This window comes from Moschus berezovskii, chromosome 23, assembly GCF_049115385.1.
Source record: "Moschus berezovskii isolate FMDL1 chromosome 23, NW_MosBer_1.0, whole genome shotgun sequence".
NCBI classification, from domain to species: Eukaryota; Metazoa; Chordata; class Mammalia; order Artiodactyla; family Moschidae; genus Moschus; species Moschus berezovskii.
Genome location: NC_142482.1, coordinates 37,059,924 through 37,083,724, shown reverse-complemented (window position 1 = coordinate 37,083,724; position 23,801 = coordinate 37,059,924). Strand labels below are relative to the sequence as shown.

General features: G+C 41.4%; 1 protein-coding gene across 3 annotated transcripts; it reads right to left on the bottom strand.

Moving 5' to 3' along the window:
• Positions 1-260: 260 nt before the first annotated feature.
• FBXO9 (F-box protein 9) lies at positions 261-22,261 on the bottom strand. Of its 3 annotated transcripts, XM_088830982.1 has the most exons (14): positions 22,123-22,237; positions 21,472-21,564; positions 18,834-18,923; positions 17,236-17,389; positions 14,947-15,006; positions 13,399-13,498; positions 10,959-11,089; positions 10,059-10,173; positions 6,560-6,678; positions 6,274-6,364; positions 5,510-5,605; positions 4,968-5,061; positions 2,516-2,667; positions 261-875 (listed from the first exon to the last, which is right to left on the bottom strand). In XM_088830982.1, exons 1-14 carry the CDS (start codon positions 22,123-22,125, stop codon positions 767-769), a joined length of 1,407 nt encoding a protein of 468 aa, XP_088687108.1. In that variant the 5' UTR covers positions 22,126-22,237; the 3' UTR covers positions 261-766. The 3 variants fall into 3 exon arrangements, with proteins under 3 accessions (XP_088687108.1, XP_088687109.1, XP_088687110.1); XM_088830983.1 differs by lacking the exon at positions 21,472-21,564 and having other exon boundaries at positions 22,123-22,261; XM_088830984.1 differs by lacking the exons at positions 21,472-21,564; positions 22,123-22,237 and having other exon boundaries at positions 14,947-15,004; positions 17,235-17,389.
• Positions 22,262-23,801: the final 1,540 nt, after the last annotated feature.

Here is a 23,801-nt window from a genome sequence, read left to right as displayed (position 1 = left end):
AGTCCATGGGTTGCAGAGTCTGGACACAGCTGAACAACTTTCACTTTACTTCCTGCTCTTTCAGAGTCTTGGCTCCGAGGGAGTCCTCCCTTCTCACCTAATGTCACACACATGTAAGGGGCCTGGATGGGGTCCCGGTACAGACACTACAGCCTGTGGCTGCCTATAAAAACTGAGATGACTCCTTTATCTGTGAGCCTTTGCTGGCTGCCTTAGGACCGTTCATTACTCTGATGTTTGAAAAAGGCTATCCAAATACATTTTCTTGAAAGAAACCTTTTATTTATGATCTTCACTGGTCAAACAGTTTCAAACAAATTCAGAACAGGGGTTCACATTTTGAGCTTTTAGTTAAAAGACGCTATGTCATGCGTGAAATAGATGCTGATCCCATGGGGGTGTGCTCCCCTGACGCGTTTCAATACTGGGCTGATCAGTCAGAAGACGGCCTATGTGACAGAAGCCTGCTCTGAGGTCTGCTTGAAAAAGGGCATGATTTAAAACCTCATGTGGTTTTTCACAAAATGAGTGTCCTGAAACTTAAAATAATTTCAACTTAATTTCAAAACAAACACCCCAAGAATCAACTTTCCCTTTAAATAAAAAAAATAATCAATTTAATACTCTTCTTGAAAGAACTCCGACAATGTAAAATAAGTTCCAATTCCATATATATATATCATATATATATATACATTTATAACTTAGGTTGCTCTGTTTCTCTATATACTTTTACTCATGCAACGCGGTGGGGGTGGACGGAGGGCTACAGCGGCCTCTCTGAGAAGGCGGTGTAGCTCCTCACCCTGGCGAACAATAGCGGCGTGTACATCTTGTCGATTTCAAATGCTGTGACCGCAGTCTCTCCAGTAGATCTGGAAAGAGAGCACACAATCACTCATCACAAGGAGATTTCAGCTCATTTAAAATTCTTGTCTACATTTACGGGGGGAGTTTAATTTTAGGCGTTAGCCTTTTTTTTTCATTTTTAGTTCATCTCAGTCAATTCTAAATAAAATAGGTGCACTGTGGAAAATTCAAAAAATATTAGAAAAGTGTAAAGAAAAATCACTCATTCCCACTCAGATAGGGCCTCAACCTTGATACTGAGCTTCACTGCTGAGATCATACGGCTGCATAATATTTCACTGTCTGCTTTTACCACATGTACTTAATTCCCTCTTTGCTGGAGGATTTAGTCTTCAGTGTTTGGCAATTGTAAATGATTTTGATATTTTTCATTATGCCCTTTGAAAAGACTCTCAAGGGACAATTTCTAAGTCAAAGGCTCTAGACATTTTATGGCTCTTGTTAAAATGTATTTTAGAAAGAATTATAATTCTAGAAGAGAATTTAATGATTTAATATTTGCATGATCAACAGCATAATTTCAAGTTGAGGGGGAAGCAGGTGATATATTACCACAGCCTTTTATTTTTCTCCTAAAAAAAGAAAAGAAATAAATAAAAACAGAAAATTCCAGTGACTTTATAAATATCATTTGCTTGGCTCTACTTCTGGGTTTGGCTTCTTTGGAAAGAAAGAAAAAAGAATTCTACTTCACAATTATTCAGAGAAGCAGAAAGAAGACAGGAGGACCAGTAGGTAATGGAGAAAATCAAGAAAAAATGGTCTTTCTGTCAAGACTTCCCAGATGAGTGGGAAGAGTTACTTGCAAGGTGGAAACGTGACTGAGGAAGTTTTCAGCGATCTGATTGAGGTTGTCAGAGAGGCTGATGGAAGGCGACTGACCTCCAACCTGCCTCTCAGAACTCTGGACTCAACTGGCATGGAATGATGCTTGGGCAACACACCAATATCCTTTCAAACCTCACAACAGCTAACATCAGTATCCACATGAACTGAAATGTCACTTTCCTAATTCTCACGTTTTACTCATTTCAGTACTGTTCCTTTCTCACGCATTCTCATCTGTTCATTCACTGTGTCACTAGTAAATCCTAACTCACAGGATACAAAGCTTAAAACAGGAACCACTGATGGCTTTAAACAGGAACCACTAATTTGGCTTTGAAACACTGGTGATCATCATCTCAGCAGACTCCCTTTCCTAACTACAACTTACTGTAAAAATCTGTGTATAAGCCCTGGGGATAAACCAAATGGAAATAAGGTGAAAAATGACAAGACTGAAACATGGGAGAAGAAAGAAGTTCTGGTGTTTCACACCTGCCTTGGAAACCCAATGACTGAAGTCACACTTGTGCAGCTTAGTGACCAGGCCCCGACAGACTCACAGGGGCTGCTCTCAACCTCACAGGGCAGGTGCCCACCTACATGTCCATGGACCCTTAGGGGGAGCTCTGGACACTTGACTGGCCCACTTTTAGTTTTCTTCAGATTGGCTGTTTCTTTGGTTTGCAGAAGGTTATACTGTGGTTTTCCTTTGTGATCGAACATTAACTCTAAGGAATCAAACCCTACCTGAGTCCTCAGCTGGACAGGAAGGGCACATGGAGTCTCTACCCTTGAGGTTTTTATGGCATTCACCTACTTGTAAGTAATGTGACAAGAGTGGTGTATCCAGATGAGTTTGTTGAAGCTCTGATGGCCACTGGAACACAGCTGTAGCCCCACGTGAAAGTTCTGATCGGCTTCTTGCACAGGGGCACGGCGAAAATACCGGTATTTATGGTCAAGTGCTTTCTGTAAGAGGGGAGATGCGTGAGCAACAGCAGGGCCTCACTTTGTGGACAGACACAGATGGATGGAGCTGCATCTACACGGAAATACCTGAGCAACGCGTTAAGTCACATAGTTATCTGCACACACAGGATAGACAGCTACACTGGTTATCAACTGCCAATGTGTATCAGTTCAGTTCAGTCGCTCAGTCGTGTCTGACTCTGTGACTCCATGGACTGCAGCACGCCAGGCTTCCCTGTCCATCACCAACTCCCAGAGCTTGCTCAAACTCATGTCCATCGAGTCAGTGATACCACCCAACCATCTCATCCTCTGTCATCCCCTTCTCCTCCTACCTTCAATCTTTCCCAATATCAGGGTCTTTTCAAATGAGTCAATTCTTCGCATCAGGTGGCCAAAGTATTGGAACTTCAGCTTCAGTCCTTCCAATGAATATTCAGGACTGATTTCCTTTAGAATTGACTGGCTGCATCTCCTTGCAGTCCAAGGGACTCTCAGGAGTCTTCTCCAATACCACAGTTCAAAAGCATCAATTCTTCGGTGCTCAGCATTCCTTATGGTCCAACTCTCACATCCAAACATGGCTACTGGAAAAACCATAGCTTTGACTAGACGGACCTTTGTGTATGAGTGTATGTTTATGAGTGCCTAGAAATACATGAGAGCCTCTAAAAGCAGAAGGCTTTTACCTCCATCACATTATCTCAATCGGGATGACGACCTTAGGTATGACATGTAACCATGGTAGCTGTGTGACGGTTGAGGGGATGAGGACCCAGGATGGGCAGCCCAGGGTCAGTTACAGAGATGCGAACTCAAACTCCATCCATCTGTAGGCCTAGTATTTCTTTCTACTCAAAAACAGTGGGGCAGAAAGAGCACAGAGTATGACTTGTCTTTTGCAATAACAGAAAACTAGTCTACGGAGAAACAGATGTGACAAGGTTCACTGAAACCACACTTCTGTGAATGTTGCTAAAACATAGAATGTCGACACTACATACGGTTACACTGTGTCACAGTCTGGAGTAAAAACTGGTCATCAGCATGGGAGTGCCTAAACTCTCTTATGAGGTAACATTTTAACAGTGGGGGCTTCACAACTCCCCAGCTCTGATCTCAAGAAACTCAAGACCATGATCACCATGACAGTAAGACTCTCTGCCCTTCAGATTGTAGCCCCTGATTCCAGGAGCCAGAGGGAGCTGGAGAAGCCACAGCCAAGGGCCACAGGACTCACAGATGAAGGACTAACTATTCCCATTGGAAGGACTGATGCTGAAGCTGAAGCTCCAATGCTTTGGCCACCTGATGCGAAGAGCTTACTCACTGGAAAAGACCCTGATGCTGGGAAAGATTGAGGGCAGGAGGAGAAGGGGGTGACAGAGGATGAGATGGTTGGATGGCATCACCGACTCGATGGACAGGAGTCTGCGCAAGCTCTAGCAGATAGTGAAGGACAGGGGAGCCTGTAGTCCATGGGGTCGCAAAGAGTTGGACACTACTGAGCAACTGAACAACAACAACTATTCCCATACGTGGTTGCTGGGCTGGGACTGAACACCAGAGAAACTTTGTTCAAAACCGGTATCAATTATAAGAACAACACAGAAATATTTACTCCAACTACCTCACAACTTCTTGGGTCCACATTGTGGTTTTTAACCAGGGTTAAAAAAGTGCACATGGAGAAAAGCTGGAAAAAATCAGTCCCTTAATCTGATAAGAGAGTTTAAAATACTCTGGAATGTCATGATTCTGCCATTGTATTTGCTTGGCATTTTTTTCCTTTTGCAAGAACAGGAAGAAGGAAATTATCTCACTTTAGCTTATTTCCAGTAGAAACTGAAATTCTAAAAATACCTCTGTGAAAGAATTATCCATATGAGACAATTTAGAAAATCTCCTATGATTCAAAATGAGAAAAGCCAAAAACTCAGTCATATATAATCGTACTAGTTATTTCACAGGAAATCCTGGCTTTACATTTTTATGTGTAAAAAAAACCTGGGCCAAAAAAGGAAACTTGGAGAACAAATAAGTTGACCCAATAAAAAATAACCACATTTCAGAAACCTTCCAGTTTTCTTCAGAGACACGCTGTTAAGTCAACACCCATTTTGTGTAACAGTATAAATTATAAAAGAGTACGTTTCATCCTTTCTAATTGAGAATGCTTGAATGATTAAATACAACACTGTAAATCAACTATACTTTAAGAAAATAATTTTAAGAAAACTCTTGAATGAGCAGGGTACGGAAACTAAAAGAAAACTGCCAACTCCACCTTGCATACTTACTTCTTCTTTTTTCTTAGTTATCACAGCAAATACTTTGGTCTGATTGTCTGTATCTTGTGACAAGCGATAATGACCCAGTAGAATTGCATCAGTTCTAAAAGTAAAAACAAAAAACACTTTAAATCTATTTATTCGTTATGTATATTTAAGTAACAGAGAAAGTAATGGGTTAGACGTATTCACTCACTTAGCCTGAGGATAATCAGGTGCGATGTGAGTAAACCTAGTTTCCGAGGCCCCAGACTCACTGAAGGATGCCTTTAGGGAGAGGCCCTGGGATTGGTGCTTGCTGTTGTTGGGGGGAGGGGACTACACTGTGCAGTCTTGTGGGATCCTAGTTCCCTGACCAGGGATCGAACATGGGCCCTCAGCAGTGAAAACACTAAGCCCCAACCACAGGACTGCCAGGTAAGTCCCAGGATCAGTTATTTTTCACAAGTGCCCCAGATGATTGCTTCTTTAATCATCCAGTATTAAGTTACATAATCTGCAAGCTACCACCTAAAATGTGAACCAGATAGAAAACTACAGAACGACACTACCTGGTATTCCTGGTTCTTAAGCGCGGAACAATGGACTGGGGCTCCTCGGGGGTGGTGAGCATCATCACATGCCCATCCGGGAAGAACCTTATGTACCTGCGGGACAAGGCAGACACCAAAACACCACACGCGAATATGAAACGTGGCCCTAATTACTGGTCCCCAGACCTGCTTACGCACTGCTGTGAAACCAAAAGGGAGCTACCACGGGCCAAAAAACTGGCAAAAAATCATCGACACGAACGTGACCCAAGAGGCCAGAAGCAGAGAAACAAAGCATTTTATTACTTTCCTTAGAGGGAGCCATGGAACTTTTAGTGTCACTCACTGAATAGAAATAAATTGGATTAAACATTACTCTGTTAAAGTTCTGCGTGTTTCTCCCTAAAGCACTACCTAATGTCACACAAGAGTGAGGCCCAATGCTGTCTACTCCACGGTAGTCAGCACAGCTGACTTGTTCCTCGGTGACATGCATATCTGGTGAGGATGAGCCTGAATAGCAGCCCAAGCGCTCTGATAAGACAGAAGACAGGAGGAGCTCCAAAATACAAAGTAATTCTAGATCTAGAGGCCAAGGGGAATTCACTGATCTATCTTAACCTGTTGGCTCTTTGACTGCAGTTCCTGTTATAAACTGGATAAAAACACCGAGGGCCATTTTGTCTACAAATGCAAAAGCCACGGGAAACCAATGTCTGATAACTAACGCACTAACACTTGGAGAGAGAAAATCTTCACTCACTGAGTTACTACAGTTGTACCTGTAATACTCCACTTGGTGCCAGGCTCTATAGAAACCATCAAGAGACTGCTCCCCTTGACGAATATAGGTGGTTTTACTGATATACACACCTACAGAAAGAAACAAATTTTTAAAAAAGAACTTAATAAAAAACTTTACCATCACGTAACACGTTTCCAGCTTTATTTTTATTGTGGTTTCCTCTAAATATGTTGATAGTACTCAGGTCTGGTACAGAAAATGAAGACTTATGTTTATCAAAATCAGCACAACAGATCTCTGTTGCTCTAAAGAGTTCAACTTACCATCAAATCGAACACGGGGCCTTTCCAAAAACATCTCTCTCCAGGATGTGTACGGAACAAGTTTAATACAGCTTCTGCCCCAAACTTTCAAGCAGGCCAAACGCCATATTTCAGGGTCTCTAGGGAATAAAAGCACAACATCAATATATTTAACAGGTAAGCCCCTACCTGCACTCAGACATGAGAAACATTCCTGCCAACAGGCATATTCTATTCAGCAATACTGGCTGCGTACCAGCCAGGCACCGTGCTAAGCGCTGGGACAGACAGACGGACAGGGCAGAGGCCCTGCCTTTTTTACAGGGAAAGCAAATGAAAAACAAGAAAATGAGAGAAAGGTTTTAGTCAGTGTGCTCAGTGTGAGAGGAAACAAAGCTGGGTAAAGGACAAGGTGAGTGGGAATCAGACTCTTTTTTCCAGGCAGGTGTCTAGAGTGACAAGGAAGGGCATCCTGGCAGACGCCACAGCAGGCGAGGCCCAAGGGCTGGAGTGTGGCCAGCGTGCTCAACAAGGGGTGAGAAGGATGATGTGGCTGCGGCAAAGCGACGAGGTGAAGTGCAGACTGCATGTGTGGAGAGGTGGTTAGGACAGGTGAGCTGGAGGTTTGCAGGTGGCAGTGGCTGTTTAAGCGAAGAGGAGGCCACTAGATGGTGCTAAGTACAACTGATGCTTTTAAGAGATGACTGGTGGTCTATGGAGAATGAGCTCAGTGTAAGAGCGGAAGTCCAGAGACCACACCGGGTGCCAATGCCATAATCCAGAGCAGGCCTAGCGGTGGCTGAGCCAAAATGGTACTTAGAGAAACAGTGAAACGCTCAGACTGGAGATAGATTTTGAAGATGGCACCAACCCTAACTGTAATAAGACTTTGTTACAGGATTACTGCAAAAAGCAAAGCAACTGACTTGATTCTAACACAAGATAATTTTAAATTCATCTGTAACTTGAAATAAGACACAGAAGCCAGACTGCAAAAAGAGACATCCCCCAAACACACACAATGTATTTTTTTAATGAATACTTCTGCAACCAAGTTTTATCCTACCCCTGAAGATATGCTTTAATTCCCTTTTTACAATGTTTTCTCATGCATAATTAAAAGAAAAATTAATGGAGTAACTAGAGAGCTTGACAGGTACTTGTTAAATAGAAATACACACAGAACTATCAAATAACAAAGCCTTCAAGCAATTCAAATGTTTTACCCAAAAGACACGATTTCAACTGAAATTAGGTTATTTTAAAACAATGCATCTGAATTTTAAGAACTAAAATTATAAAAAATTCTATGGAATTCTCGGTGATACAGTGGCTAAGACTCTGAGCTCTCAATGCAGGGGGCCCAGGTTTGATCCCTGGTTAGGGAACTAGATCCCACATGCCACAACTAAAAGTTCGAGTGCCACAACTAAAGTTCCTGAGTGCCTCAACTAACACCTGGCACGGCCAAATAAATAAAGTAAAATAAATAAATATCTAAAAAATGTTCTAGATGCCAAGGATAAAGTATATATTTTTATACAAGGCATTCAGCCCTCATAAAATATTACCTGTCTTAAATGTTACACTAAACTACAATTATTCTTCACATGCAAGATTTTAAAAGTATAGGATAACTTTTCCCGTTTTATTGAAAAATATTTGACATACATCACTGTAAAAATTTAAGGTATACATGATGGTTTGACTAATATCTATTGTGAAATAAACCACCATAGGTTTAGTGAACATCCATCATCTCACAGAGCTACAATGAAAAGAAAAGGTCTCCTGTGATTACAACTCTTAGGGTCCACTCTCTTAACAACCTTCTACCATGGGGCGATGGCAACCATAGCCATCAGGTTGTACATCACACCGCTAGCACTTACCTTCAAACTGGAAGCTTGTACCTTTTAACCATCTTCCTCTAATCCCTATCCCCTCACCTCTGGTAGTCACAAATCCATTCTTTCTATGTAGATTACTATACGCAAGATCATAGTATTTGTCTTTGTCTGACTTAATTTCACTTAAAATAAAGCCTTAGAAGTCCATCCATATGGTCACAAATGGTAGGATTTCTCCATTTTTAAGGCTCAATAATATTCCACTGTTTATATATGTGGATCTTCTTTATCCATTCATCCATCCATGGACACTTAGGTTGTTTCAAAGTCTTCAGTTGAGTCGCTCAGTCGTGTCCAACTCTTTGTGACCCCATGAATCACAGCACGCCAGGCCTCCCTGTCCATCACCAACTCCCGGAGTTCACTCAAACCCATGTCCACAGAGTCAGTGATGCCATCCAGCCATCTCATCCTCTGTTGTCCCCTTCTCCTTCTGCCCCCAATCCCTCCCAGCATCAGGGTCTTTTCCAGTGAGTCAACTCTTTGCATGAGGTGGCCAGAGTTTCAGCTTTAGCATCAATCCTTCCAATGAACACCCAGGACTGATCTCCTTTAGAATGGACTGGCTGGATCTCCTTGCAGTCCAAGGGACTCTCAAGAGTCTTCTCCAGCACCACAGTTCAAAAGCATCAATTCTTCGGTGATCAGCTTTCTTCACAGTCCAACTTTCACATCCATACGTGACCACTGGAAAAACCATAGCCTTGACTAGACGGACCTTGGTTGGCAAAGTAATGTTTCTGCTTTTTGATATGCTATCTAGGTTGGTCATAACTTTCCTATAATGTTTCTATGAACAAGAGGTACAGATGTCTTTTAGAATCAGTGTTTTCATTTCCTTTTTATATATACTCAGAAGTGGAATTGCTGGCTCATATGGTAAATTTTTAGTTTTTTGGGGAACTTCCATACTATTTCCCATAGTAGCTATACCAATTTACAATCCCACCAACATCCACATTTATCTCTTGTCTTTTGAATGATGGACATTCAAACAGGCATGAACTAATATCTCACTATGGTTTTGACTTGCATTTCCCTAATGACTCCAACCAGTCCATTCTAAAGGAGATCAGTCCTGGGTGTTCTTTGGAAGGACTGATGCTAAAGCTGAAATTCCAATACTTTGGCCACCTCATGCGAAGAGCTGACTCATTGGAAAAGATTCTGATGCTGGGAGGGATTGGGGGCAGGAGGAGAAGGGGACGACAGAGAATGAGATGGCTGGATGGTATCACCAACTCTGTGGACATGAGTTTGAGTGTACTCCGCGAGTTGGTGATGGACAGGGAGGCCTGGCGTGCTGTGATTCATGGGGTCGCAGAGAGTCGGACACGACTGAGCGACTGAACTGAATGATGTTGAGTAACTTTTCGTATACCTTTTGGCCATGGAATATCTTTTTTTGAAAAAACATCTAAGGTTTTCTGTCTATTTTTTAATTAGGTTCCTTGGGGATTTTTGCAACTGAATTGGATGAGTTCTTTCTGTTTTGGATATCAAGCCCCATCAGATATCTGGTTTGAAAGTATTTTTTCCCAGTTCACTGGTTGCTTTTTCATGTTTTTCACCACAGCCGGAGTTGCTTAAAAAAAAGAAAAAGTAAATACCTGGCACAGATATAGAATCCTCTGCACACCTGTGACAACTGCTCTAATGATCTGAGGTCCAGGTCGCTGGACACCACCCAACGGAAGATGTACATCAGGACCTCCATCGGCAGTGCTGCAAAGGAAACCATCCTCAGTGACTCTCCTTCTCTCCTTTCTACCTGTCACTTGACTGTCACATTCTCAGTGCAGATATTTTTATTCCTAAAATTTTATAAACCACCCTTCAGATCGTCTCAGAGCTGAGAAGTGTATTTAACTACCCAAAAGAAATAATGGCTCCTTACATCAAGACACAAGTATCTTTGTCTTTTCAGTATAGAACATCTCTGAAGCTACTTTTCCCTTTCCCGTGGAAGATCATTTCATTGTCAAGATATATAAAAATACTAGAAAAAATAATCTAGTGTGTATACATATGTATGATCCGCATGGCATATACTAACATTAAAAAATTATTTTCATCTCCTTGAAAATTTTCTATTGTCCTCCTTTGAAAAGTTCCCATAGCTAATTAAACAACACTAAACACATGAAAAGAAAGAGAAAATATTCGTTTTTAAACACTCAGCCTGTTTCAGGACTACTGTTCAACTTGGCTAATATGCCTGAAGATACCAGCATTTCTCCAGTTTTCTTAGGGCTGCCCTACCAACTCAAGATATTCATCCTCTTAGATCATCACTGTAAAGAGAATGGCATCCTCAACCAACTACACTACAAATTCCACTCTACTTCAGACCTTGAGAAGCTTATTTGCCTACACAAATTAATTATCATTAGAACCCCCACTATACCTGGAACCAAAGCAACTGTATGACAGTTATCTGACCTTATAAGTTTGGAAAACGTAAATCTAAGGAAAAGTATTTCTGAGTTACAAGGAGCGTGAAGTCACACCTGATATATGAGTCTGACTGCTCTCGAGTTCAGGTTGACACAGTTTGAGCACAGACTCCTGAAACGTGAGCTGCTGTTGGAAGCAGGACAGGAGGTCTGCCATCTTGCTGTCATCATCAGTATCTTCAATGCTAAGAAAAGAGGGAGGTGAATAAACCCAGTGCCCCTGTCTATACAACACAGCTTAGAAACTGATTTTTCACAGTACTTTCAAATTTGCTTTAGAAAAAGTCATCTAAAAGCAAACTTCTTACTATTTTTCAAAAACATGGTAAAAGTTTACCCTGCCCTGCAAAGGAGTACCATACCAACTTTTTGAAGAAAAAAGCTTCAGCAATTTTAATTCCCACAGAGGAAGAATTAAAAATTTCTGGATATAGGTGTTGAGATTTATTAGTTTTATGATAAGGTAGAGATTTCATCAATTAGTAAAACAGATAATTTCAAATGATTTTTAAAAAATCATATGTAAATACATCCTTTTAAAGTGACTATACTCCATTCTAATTGAATAAAAATAAAATATACAGATGCCATCTGAGGTATTTACTTACCAAGAAGGCTTTCTAATATATGTACCTTATAACTCTTCCTTTAGAGGAAAATATATAATTTTAAAAAGCAGGGTAAATGAATAATCTATCAGCATAAACAAATGTGTAGTTAAGAGTTCTAGAAAAATATCTAGCTTTACATTTTTGCTGAGGGTAACACTAAAAATGATCAGACTGACAAAAAAGCTGAATGAGGATAAAGTTAGAAAACCAGGAAGGGCTTATTAAAAGACAACACAATGGACATGTGGCTGAGGCTGGAGGGACTGCAGGGCTCTGCTACTAGCTCTTTACAGAAGAGCTCTGCAAAAAAACCAGCAGAGGCTTTTAGGGCCTATTAGGTCTGATACGTGGAGAAGGAAATGGCAACCCACTCCAGTGTTCTTGCCTGGAGAATCCCAGGGATGGCAGAGCCTGGTCGGCTGCCGTCTATGGGATCGCACAGAGTCGGACACGACTGAAGCGACTCAGCAGCAGCAGCAGCAGGTCTGATAAGAAACAACTATCATTTTGAAAGAATTTTCAGAATATCTAGGTCTATATGACAGGATGAGAGAGAAAGTAATGCTGCTTTAATGTTTTAATAGGTAGCTCAGACGGTAAAGCGTCCACGAACCCAGGTTCGATCCCTGGGTCGGAAAGATCCCCTGGAGAAGGAAATGGCAACCCACTCCAGTATTCTTGCCTGGAAAATCCCATGGACGGCAGAGCCTGGTAGGCTACAGTCCACAGGGTCGCAAAGAGTCGGACATGACTAAGCGACTTCACTTTCTTAATAGCACCTGGCATCTATTTATAAAACTGCCTAAGACCTGGGTCTAAAGGACTCTCCCTAAATTTAAAGAAGGTTTAGAAAAACCTCGAACAAGTCTTTATGATTATGAACTACCTCATGTTGCTAAATCTAATTTGGTGAACAAGTATTATTAGCACCAAAGTTCAAACAGGCAACAAATGCTGACTTCAATGTGATATTTTTAATATGGCTTAGTCTAAGCTTAAGTGTTAATACTATAAGCAGTTATAAAAGGCAGTCAGCATAAATTATCAATAAAGGTAACTTAACTGTTTCGTGACAGAGGTAACGTAAGACTGATATCTTATGACAAAAATTCTACTTTTCTAGATTTCTTTTCAAGCAACTTCGAAGTATTGGCTTAAAAATATACTAATTTACTCCTTTCAGTAATCACTGCTTTTATTATAAGAAAAAAGAATAAAAACTCTTTCATCACCTTATTTTTGTTATATCTGCTTAAAATGTACATGTCTATATTTTAATCTTAAAATTTCCCTAATTAAAAAATTTCTACAACTTTATAAACAAGTTTTCATACTAAAGCACCTATATCTGGCCCTTGTTCTTTTAAAGAGATGTTAGTCTTAACAATATTCTATCTACAACCAAGTCTGACTAGAGTCTAGTATTTTCCTAATAAAAAACCTTTTAAAAAATGTATAGTTTCAAACAGATACAAAAGGAGAAAGACTAGTGTAATAAAACCCCATGTACCAAATTTCAACCATTATTAACCTTTTTCAGCTTTGATTACATTTTAACCATTTTGACTTTATAGATTTCAGAAAGTTGAAACATGTCCATTAATTTACTCTTTTCAGTAATCACTGCTTTTATTAAAAGAAAAAAAAAACCTCTTTCATTACCTTATTTTTGTTATATGTTTAAAATGTGCATTTCTATACTTTAATCTGAAAATTTCCCTAATTAAAAAATGTCTACAACTTTATAAACAAGTCTTCATACTAAAGACTATGAAACTTAACAGAATTAGCACTGTCTTCTTATCATGCTAAGAGTCAACAGGGCAAAGACGCTTAACTTTAACAAATTCTATATATTACTGTCTATCAAATAATATACGCACTAGCTGTTTCCAACGCCATCACCATCTGGAGACCGGGTATAAGTAATCTTGAACTCTATATCAGGTACAAGTTGCATAGCCCTACGATAAAACTTGATGGCTAAAAGAAGAAATAAAGCTAAATTAGCTATGACCACACATTTTTGTCATTTCCTTTGATTACGCTAACTGCGGTTTAATCTGGTAACTTTCTTTGCAAACAGCCAAATTCCCCTTTTCTACATGCAACATGAGCAGTGGACAAACTCATTTTCAAACCCTACTAGTTCAGAAACAGTCTTTTTCTGAAGCCCTCATGTTACAGAAACTTAAGATGTTGCATTTTACCTTTATCTTTTAGCCCATCTTTTTCCTCAGCCTCTCACATATTGTCAGAAGTGGTTTTATATGTAGTTGTCTTTCTCTGGGCTTTGAAAATGCCACTGCTGTAGCCCCAGCAAAAATAACTTTAAGCAAACTTCTTTCTGGTGTGCAGAGCTTAGGAAAATCAAATGCTTCCTCCTGAGTAGGATAAGGTTTCTTTTTTTTTTTTTTTTAAATTTATCTTTCAATTCTTATCTTCCTTTACTCCAGCTGCCTGTTATTTAGCTAAATAACCCATAAAACTTGTTTTTAAATAAATCTCCTGGCCAGGTGGTTTAGAACTAGACCAGTGAGAGATCATGTAACTTGGGGTTGCAGAAACTGATTAGTTCTTTCCCCTCAGACCAAGCCCACTCAGTTCATCCACTCTGCCGTGTTCTGCCACTTGGGGTGAGTTACTGTATAGTACATGGCGATAGGGCTCTCATAGGCTAATAAAGACTGAGGAGGGATGTCATCATTTGGGCCCTTTTCATATGTCAGAGTACCATTAGAAGAAACTTGCAAATAAATGCAACAATTCTGAAAATGTTATCTGGGGGGCATTTTCCAACGACTCAAGCAACAGCATTTTTTCCATGCCCCAATTAATAGCTTTTCTATCATGAAATGAAAGCCTAATTATAAACCTAATCTTGTAAACAGCCTCATCTCTTGGTTTACTTACACATTTCTATGGACCCAACAAGACAGACAATAAAGGCTGAAGGGTATTCCTTCTTATATAATGTAAATTAAAATTGAGAAAACATGTACATGTTCCTCAACCTGTCCTTTATATTCTCCTCCTCCGAAGAAACACTTACCTATAAAAGGAGCATATCCTATTTTTCAGTGAGTAACAATATTTTTAAGACTTTAATAATTAATAAATGTTAAACTCTGCTGTGATTCATGGGGTCGCAGAGTCGGACACGACTGAGTGACTTAACTGAACTGAAACTCTAAATTAGAAAAGGTTATTTTACTCATTCTACCCATAGGACAATGTTTCTTAGCGATATTTTTGGAAAGAGATGGGTTATATAAAAATACAATTTTTATTTTTCATGCCTTAAAAAACAATCTCAAATTTACAGAGACTGATGTTCTCATTTATTCCAGTTTTTAAAAAAACTGGTCAGTAATGAAGAGATGTTATTCAGAAATGTCATGACAAGATGACCTGGGATCTGAGTTTTTTACCTTCATAAAGAGCTCCATTTTGTTCTTCTTCTACTGCTTTTAGGAAGAGTTCTCGAGCCTATAAAAACAAACAGTGAAAAACAATATTTGAAAATCTGTATTAAAAATGAGTTTGGGTGGTAAGGATGGCTTTTTGAACAATCATGCTACAGCAGTTACATATCTACTAGCAAACAGTGAACTTCAACCTCAACTTCACAGCTTACAGAAAAAAGTAACTCAAAATGGATCAAGGACTCAAAAGTAAAACTTTAAAAACTTTTAGAAAGAAAGAAAAAAAAAAAACACCTGGGAGACTTGGGCCAGGAGTTCTTATACTTGACACCAAAGGCACAATCCATAAAACGAAAAGTTGGTAAATTGAACCTCATCAAAATTAAAAACTTTTGCTCTGTGAAGCTCTCTCTTAAGAAAATGGACCTACAAAGTGAAAGAACTTACAAACCACATATTCAACAAAGGACTTGTATTTGGCATGCATAAAGAACTCTTAAAATCCAACAGTAAAAACACGAGCAAATCTGATTAGAAAAGAAACATTTTTCACAGAGGGGCCTATAAAGGTGGGAAACAGCACATGAAAAGTTTTGTAACATCATTAGCCATTAGGGAGACACAAGGGCCTATCAGAAAGGCTAATATTAAAAAGCAATGACAACACCAAAGGTGATGGGGACGCTGGTCACTCATACACTACTGGAGGGAACACAAAATGGTGCAGAAGCCCTGGGAAACAGAGTGCAGTTTCTTTACACCAAACAGGCACTTACCACAGAACTCAGCAACTGCACTTACTTAGGCCAGGGAGATGAAAACTTATGTTCATGCAAAAACCTGCACATGAATATTCATAGTGGTTCTAGTCAGAGCAGCCCCAAACTGGAAACCCAAAGGCCCCTCAACAGATGAGTGGTCCCACAAAGTGGGGTAGGCAACATGACAGAGCAGTAAAAAAGTGACAAACTCCTAACACACACACAACAACTGGGATGGATCTCAAAGGAATTACACGTTTTCTTGACTATCAAATGAATATGACAGAAATAGAGGCCAGAGTAGAGCCAGTGGTTAGGAATGGCTTTGGAGGAGGTGGGGAAGACAGCGTATAACTAAGGAGATAGGGAAAGGGGGCCTTGTGGTGACAAAATAGTTCTGTATCTTGATTTTGGTGGTAGCTACATAAACCGATATGTGTAACAAAGTTGCAGAGAACTATTTATATACACTCCCACAGTCAAGTGCCTGGAAATCTGAATAAGCTCTGTGGATTGTACCAAGGTTCTATCTACTTCCAATAAGTCTAGCTGAGGAAGACATCATCGTCGGAGGCATACACAAGACTCTCTTGGGTCATGAACCTGTGAGTATGTCCAAACTAAACTGAAATAAAACAAGTATGGATGTCTTTTGTTGTCACGGTAATGTCAAGTATTTAACGGCAAATTTTTGTAAATGAAAACTTGGGTCTAATGGTGTGACGATGACAGCCCCTCTGGAGTAACAGGATACAGTCATCCCCCCCCACATCCCTGGGCTCAGCAATCTCGGGCTCAACTATCTGAGGATCAGAAATGTTTGAAAAGAATTCCAGAAAGTTCTGAAAAGCAAGACTTGAATTTGCTGTGCACTAGTGGGCTTCTGTCTATGGGGTCACACAGAGTCGGACACGACTAAAGTGACGCAGCAGCAGCAGCAACTATTTATGTAGCGCTGAGATTGTACTTGTAACCATTTACAGAGCATTTACATTGCACTGGGTATTTTAAGTACGCTGGAAAGGATTTAACGTATACTGGAGGATGTACAAGCTTACACACAAACACACTATTTATCATACAAGGAAGGTGAGCACCCAAGGACACAGAGGGACCAACATGGTGAAATCTGAAATGGTGGGCTCTGTGTGCTTTGTGTGATCAAGTATTAGAGAGAGGGAACCACTAGAAAGCATCTGAAATTTTCCAGGATAAGGAAGTGATCACTGCATCACTAAATTTATTCAACTCAAAATATAACCAAATACTACACTAAGGCCTTTGGGAAGGTGTTAACATTTGTACAAATTTTTCCTCTTTTGGGCTTCTATTAATGAATTCAAAGGAATCTATCTTTTAGAGACCAAGTGAACCTCAGGGGTGTATGCATTACTAAAGAGTCCCAGCAAGACTGTGTACCTGTAGCAAAGGAGGAGTAACATATCATCCAAAGACCTACAAGAAGTCCTGAGGGATAGAGACACTGGCACACTTGTCCACATTTTTCCATGTACAATGCCCATAACACTTAACTTTTCTTCTTTCGCCAGCTCCTGCTTTCCTCTGGTGTCCGCTGCTCTCAGCAAAGAGCCTCGCGCTGCTCTGCATGGTCGAGATTCTAAATTGCCTGAGCCTCCACCTGGGGCAAGTTCAAACATCCACTGAGCTCGGAACCTCTGGAGTTGTGCCTGGGAGAGGAAGAGGGATGCCTTAGGACATGCCGAGGAAGAGGAACTCAACTCTGGAACAATCTGTCAACAGTCCAACACCAGTGTCCACACACATACATATTGTTGGATGAGAAAACACGGTCTTTAAATTACAAAATTACTACCACTAAATACTTATTATCTTCCAAGATAATTTTTGCTTAAGAATTTGAACAAATAGTGAAAGTTTGCTAAAATAAGATTTTCTATACAGCAGAACTCTAATGGTATGGGGAAATCAAATTTTAACTGGAATTGAAAATATAAGCCATCACTTAGGGTCTAAACTTAGATGTTTTCAAGCTTTCTACTTGGAATACATCATCTCAAAATTCTGTGAGTAAGCTTCAACTCTGCAATAACCATTCTTTTTTTTTTTAAGACATTTTTTTTCTAATATGTATCATTAAAAAAAACTTTAAATATAGAATAAGTAAGGTTTTCCCAGTGTGGTGGGCTCTGGTGTGCTGCCTAGATACCCACCTCCACACCTGAAACTGTTGGCAGTGCTACCAAAAAATCAGTCCTCAGCTGTCTGCCCTGTGGTTATAGCCTCAGCAAGACCACACCTTCTTCCCAGGTGGGCCCCACCCAATGACTAATCAATAAAAGTGATCAATGACTGATAAAATTCTTGTGGCTGATTATCTCTTTAAATGTTTAATACATATTTGTATTAATTTTTTCCATTAGTTATCCATTTTTATCTATCTTATGTTCTTACTAATTTTATAAGGATATTATATCTACATGGAAGATATCAACCCTCTCTCTCTACATGGTAAATAGTTTTTCCAGCTAATTATTTCTCTTGATTTAGAAGATCTTTTGCTATACATAGGTCTCAAACTTTTAGACGGTCAAATCTGTCAATTTTTTTAAGGTGATGGGTGTTACTCACGTTTATGCCTTGAACACTTTAAATCCATATACTGAATGACATAGTTGCTGCTGCTAAGTCACTTCAGTCGTGTCCGACTGTGTGACCCCGTAGACGGCAGCCCACCAGGCTCCCCCGTCCCTGGGATTCTCCAGGCAAGAACACTGGAGTGGGTTGCCATTTCCTTCTCCAATGTGTGAAAGTGAAAAGTGAAAGTGAAGTCGTTCAGTCGTGTCTGACTCTTAGTGATCCCAAGGACTGCAGCCTACCAGGCTCCTCCGTTCATGGGATTTTCTAGGCAAGAGTACTGGAGTGGCTTGCCATTGCCTTCTCCGGAATGACACAGTAGCCGTTGATATTCCTTTTTACAGAAAAAGAAATCCATAACATAGTTATAATTGAAACATTTCAAAAACCAGTATGAAAATACAGCTACAGTCAATGCAAATAAGGACCTAAGAATCTTCGTAATTATGACCAACTCCTGCTTATGTATGGAAACCAACAGAAAAAAGAACTGAAAGCACAAATGAAAAAAAATACCTGCAAATCTGTCTCAGCAGGGCTTTCGTTTTCATCATCATCATCTCCTTCCCTGACAGCTTCAGAATGACAATCTTCCTCAGCTTCTGCCTAAGAAGGGAAACAAAGCTGAAGAATACGCAATCACCAGTTTGCCTGGGTAACCTACACTGCCTACTGAGCTACCTGCCCAGTGAAACACATGGTTGTCTCTCTCTAGATAAATTCTTCACAGATGACGAAAATGATTCCAGTTGGAAAAATCTGGTACTTTAACTTTTTAATACTGTAGAATAAACTACTTCACTGGTCTCCAGCTTAAAATGTTTGGTAGGTGGTTAAAAAGAACACTTTGTTTCAGATTTCAGAAAGTAACAGTTAGTGGCAGTACAGAGTTCAACAAATAGCTTTTGTTACATTGATCATTTAAAAGGATATATAGCCCTCCAATATTTTGATAATCTGAGGCAAAGAGCCAACTCATTGGAAAAGACCCTGATGCTGGGAAAGATTGAGGACAGAAGGGGAACAGGGCATTAGAGGATGAGACGGCTGGATGGCATCACTGATGTAATGGACATGAACTTGGGCAACTCCAGGAGATGGTGAAGGACAGGGAGGCCTGGCATGCTACAGTCCATGGGGTCGCGAAGAGTCAGACACCACTGGGTGACTGGACAACAACATATACCCTATATGATTGTCCTTTCTTTATATAAATGGGAATGTTATTAATGTATGAATGACTTTGTTTATGTCGTAAACGTACTAGAAAAACTCATTAAAATCAAAGACATGTTAACAGTAAAGGTTTTTGTAAAGAAGTCCCTTCCTTTTTAAAAAAATAAATCCAGGTTTTTTATATACTGGATTGACTTAAAGTGGAATAAAGGGCTGGAATTATGGTGCATGGCTTAGGACTTAATAGAGGCCCCAGGTCAGTATCCTTCCCTTTTATCCTTTTAGTCTCCATAAATGTTTGCTAAATAAAACTGAATCCTACCTTCCACTGAAAATAAAATGCTGCCCAGGTGCAGTCTGTAACCTAATACACCTCTTAGCAAATAAGACTTGCTCAACACTTTAAGGGTTCAATCCTATAAAGAAATGCCGCAATCAGGGAAGTGATCTAGAAGGTTAGAAATAAAAATAATACAATCTATTTAATGTTACTCATTCCAAACACACTAAGTTTTACAGTTGACAGTTTGGGTTCTAATTTGCTCCTGGACTAAGATGTTTGTATTAGCACCTATCTTTGAGCACAGCAACCAGATACACTTGCGCTACTTCACAGCAGAACACAAACAAGCCTGGCTTCCCACTTTATCTCTTGCAAGCAGACTTACAACAGAGGGGCCTGTAAGAGGTGAACTAGTTAGTATATGCTAAAGTGCTTGGCACTCTGGGAAGGCTGAGTTGGTGAAGAAATAAACGAGAAAGGCCAGAGACTCAGATGAACTTCCAGAAAACTGGAAAATATAAGCATCGTCAAATACATTTTTTTGGTCTCTTTAAGCTGAGAACTTCTACTAAGAACATCACTAATGCAAATTACACAATAAAAGAGTTTGAATTTATAGATCTAACAAGTGTATTTCTCTCCCAAATAAGGGTCTGCTTTATTACTGTAAACTTTAAGGACAGCTAATGGAAGGGGACCTTAGTCCCTGGTGTTATCTCAGTAATTCAGCCTCCACCTCTAACCCAACAGTCCTCCCAAACTGCCCTCAAGAGCGCCCCCTGCTCTCTCTCCCACAGCCCCCCCACCCAATTTCTGCACATGTTACTTCTCTCAGCATCTGGAATGCCTGTGTCCTCTTCCCCCCACTTGGCCACTGCTGCTCATCCTTCAAGACTCAGCTCAGGGACCATCCCAGTAGCAAACATTTTCTGATCCCTTTACTTGCCTCTTTTGTCTTCCCATTACACTTGTGCTGGTATCACAGCACTGAAGACTTTGTTGAGATTTCATCTCTTTCACTAGAATTAGTGCATTGGCAACAAGATTTGGGGTCTGGCCCTATGCCAGGCTGATAAGTGCTCAAAATATTGGCTGAATTAACAAACAAAATGCCATGAGAATATATAAGGCATATCTCAAGAATGAGGTAAGGAGACAGGAAACAGATAATACAGATAGCATCTTTCTTCTTCCCTGAGTTGTGTTATAATAGAGCTCTAATCCACTGTGATTTTGATTTTGACAGTATGATGACAAAAACAAATCAAATTTAGGGTTTTACTGCATTTTTCAACTCAAATACCACTTGAAATAAGTAGGTCTTCGGCTGTCATGCAGATTTTCACTTTGTTTTACATAATTGAGTTTGACCTAACATCACTTTTCACCAGAGTAGCTCATGTGTTCATTTTACTGTTTCACAGATGGGATTAATACCTAAAGTTAAGTGCTTAATCCTGGTCAGAGAACTATCTCTAAAAGTTTAGAAGCAGAGTTAATTAGTGTTTTTTACTCTCCAAATTGACTTCATAAACTCATTCAACCATTGATACATTCATAAACACTTGGGTGTTTACTATAGACTAATGAGTTTGGTATCATTTCACTCTTGAAGATTCAACTTGGCCAGAGATTAGTTTCTCGCATCGACAATTTATTGGAAGCCAAAGCAAAGTAGCATGGGGCAGAGACTACCTGTGCCAGCATGCAATAGCTCCATGGAACCTGCGTTGTCAATTTCTGGAGCTTTTCAGTTTCTCCACTTGGACCACTCGGCCTTTCATGGCCCTGAAATGCGACAGAATCCCTCAAACTGCCAGCCAAAACGCTGCCCCAGGCACCGCCGCGTCCTGGGGCAGGTGCGTCCTAAATTCAAGACGCCTTAAAAAGGCCAGAACGGCGGCTCCCTAGGCAGGTTTTGTTTTTGGTTTTTTGCGGGGAGGGGCGGCGATCAACAAGTGTCTCCACTTGCCAAAGCTCCCTCCCGATTTCAGATGCTGCGACGGCTCACCTCAGTCTATGCTCGCTGCTTTTAATAAAGGAAAGAGATTGGTTCAATGTCCTCAGCAGGCCGAAAAGAGGCATTTTTCTCGGCCGTCCAGCAATCCCGCTCTGCTAACCTGGAGCCTCCACCACGGCGGGGGCGTGGGGTGGGGGTGGGCTCCGCAGGAAGTAACTCCGGGGGTCCAGCAAGGCAGGCACCATCCTCTCCCTCAGGGCAGGACCCCAGGATGGTGGTAGCTGCAGACCCCGCCCCTCGCAGGTTCCTCCTCCCCACTTCCCCGGGGCTCCCCGCAGGCCCGGGTCCTCCGGTCCGCCGCCCACCCGAGCCCCTCGGCGCTTTACCATGCTGGCTGGCCGGCTGGCCGCGGCCAAGGGGCCCTCGGCGCCCCCTCGGCACCGCCCCCGCGAGGAGGTGCGCTGGGAGTCCGGTGTCTACTCCTGCCGTCTGCTGCAGCGGGGCTTAGCAGAGTTCTCGGTCGGAGAAGCGCACCAGGCATCGGCAGTAACTGCGGGCCCGGCGTACGGCAGCCATCTTCGCGGGGCAGAGGGCCAGATCGTGGCGCGCTGGGCGGCGGCCGGGGACTCGCGGAGCGCAGGGACGCCGGGGGCCCGCCGAGGCCAAGGACTCTGCGCGAACAGGAGCGCCGGCCCTGCTGGAAACCCCGGACGCCGCAGCGGAGCTGCTGGTCTGCTGCGGGAACTTGCGCAGGCGCGGCGAGCATGCGCACTGCCGATCCGCCGTCGCCCGGCTCCGCGGCCCGCTCGCTGCCCGGTGGAGGCCGAGGGACATTCGCTTGGTTTGCGCGCAAGGCACAGCCCGGGTTAGGTCATCGGGTGTCCGAAGCCCAAACACGGCTACCGTTCGGCTCAGTGAACTTATGCAAACTTAAACAGGCGTCAACTCAAACTTCGAGTTAAGACCCTCAGGCAAGCGGTCCTAAGGCATCGAATTGGGTGCTCGGGATGGTCGCTACACGGTTCTCGGCGACAGTGGCTAGAATCCCAATCTAGGACTGCAAGGAAATAGTGGAATTCCACTATCGTAAGGCTGTCATAATTACTAAGCTTCTCAAAAACACGGTTCTGGAGGTTGAGAAAAAGAGGCGCTCAGGAGAAAAGCAGGAGAGAAAACTTAACCGCCGCCAACCCCCGCAACGCACGTCGCACTGCAAACCCCATCATGCAACGCGAGGAGGACGTTGGGGGCTCTACGGCCCCGATAGCCAGCGGCGACGGCTCCCGTAGCACACTGGGATTTGTAGTCAGCCGTTCCACGTAGAGCGCCGGTACTCACACGCTGTTCTGGCCCCTCCTCTTAAAGCCCAAACACCTGATTTCACTTCCGCTGAAGGCGTTCCGGTTTGGCTGGCGGTATATTACTTTCCCACACTTGACATTGTTTTAAATACTGACTTTGGCATGCTATGTGTAAACCTAGCCTTGGAGCTTCTTACTTTTTTTCAACAAACATTTATGGAGTTTCTGAGGTTTCTACTAGGCGTGGGTTACTAATAGTCACCAGGTTTCCAAGACCCTACTCGTGATTCCACGAATTCACAAGAGTTTAAATCTCTTATCTGTTATTTTATTCTGTTTATTTAGATCTTAGTAATGCAGTACATTTTTATGCAGAAAAACAGAGGCAAAAGAAAGGGAGGGGTGCAGAATGGTGAGCTACATTTTGGAAGCCCGTGCTACTATCTTTTAATATTAGGATCCATCATTCTGATGGGTGTGTTTTCATTTGCCTTCTAAGTCAGCTACCTGTAAAAAGTACATTCTTATTTAAGGGAGACTAAAAATTTACCAGTTTGTAGTTTTTAAAGGAGACTCTAGGGCTTAGGTCTTTTAATGATGATTTTCCTCCCAATGACCTCCTCTAAATCATATTTTGAAATTAAAACGGGAGAAAGACTAGATGTAGTCTAGAAGTAGAAGGAAATGCTATATGCGATTCATGAATACAAAAGATCGGTTTTGCAAATGAGGAGTGGGTATTGAAATATTTTCAAAACTAGTCT

Bases quoted from the DNA above. Each gene is read 5' to 3' on its own strand.
- FBXO9 (XM_088830982.1), bottom strand. The intron at 10,174-10,958 runs GTGTGACTTCAC...TTTCCTTTGCAG, and splicing joins CAGTCAGACTCATATATCAG to CACTGCCGATGGAGGTCCTG. The intron at 876-2,515 runs GTAGGTGAATGC...CTCTCTTTCCAG, and splicing joins TCTTGTCACATTACTTACAA to ATCTACTGGAGAGACTGCGG.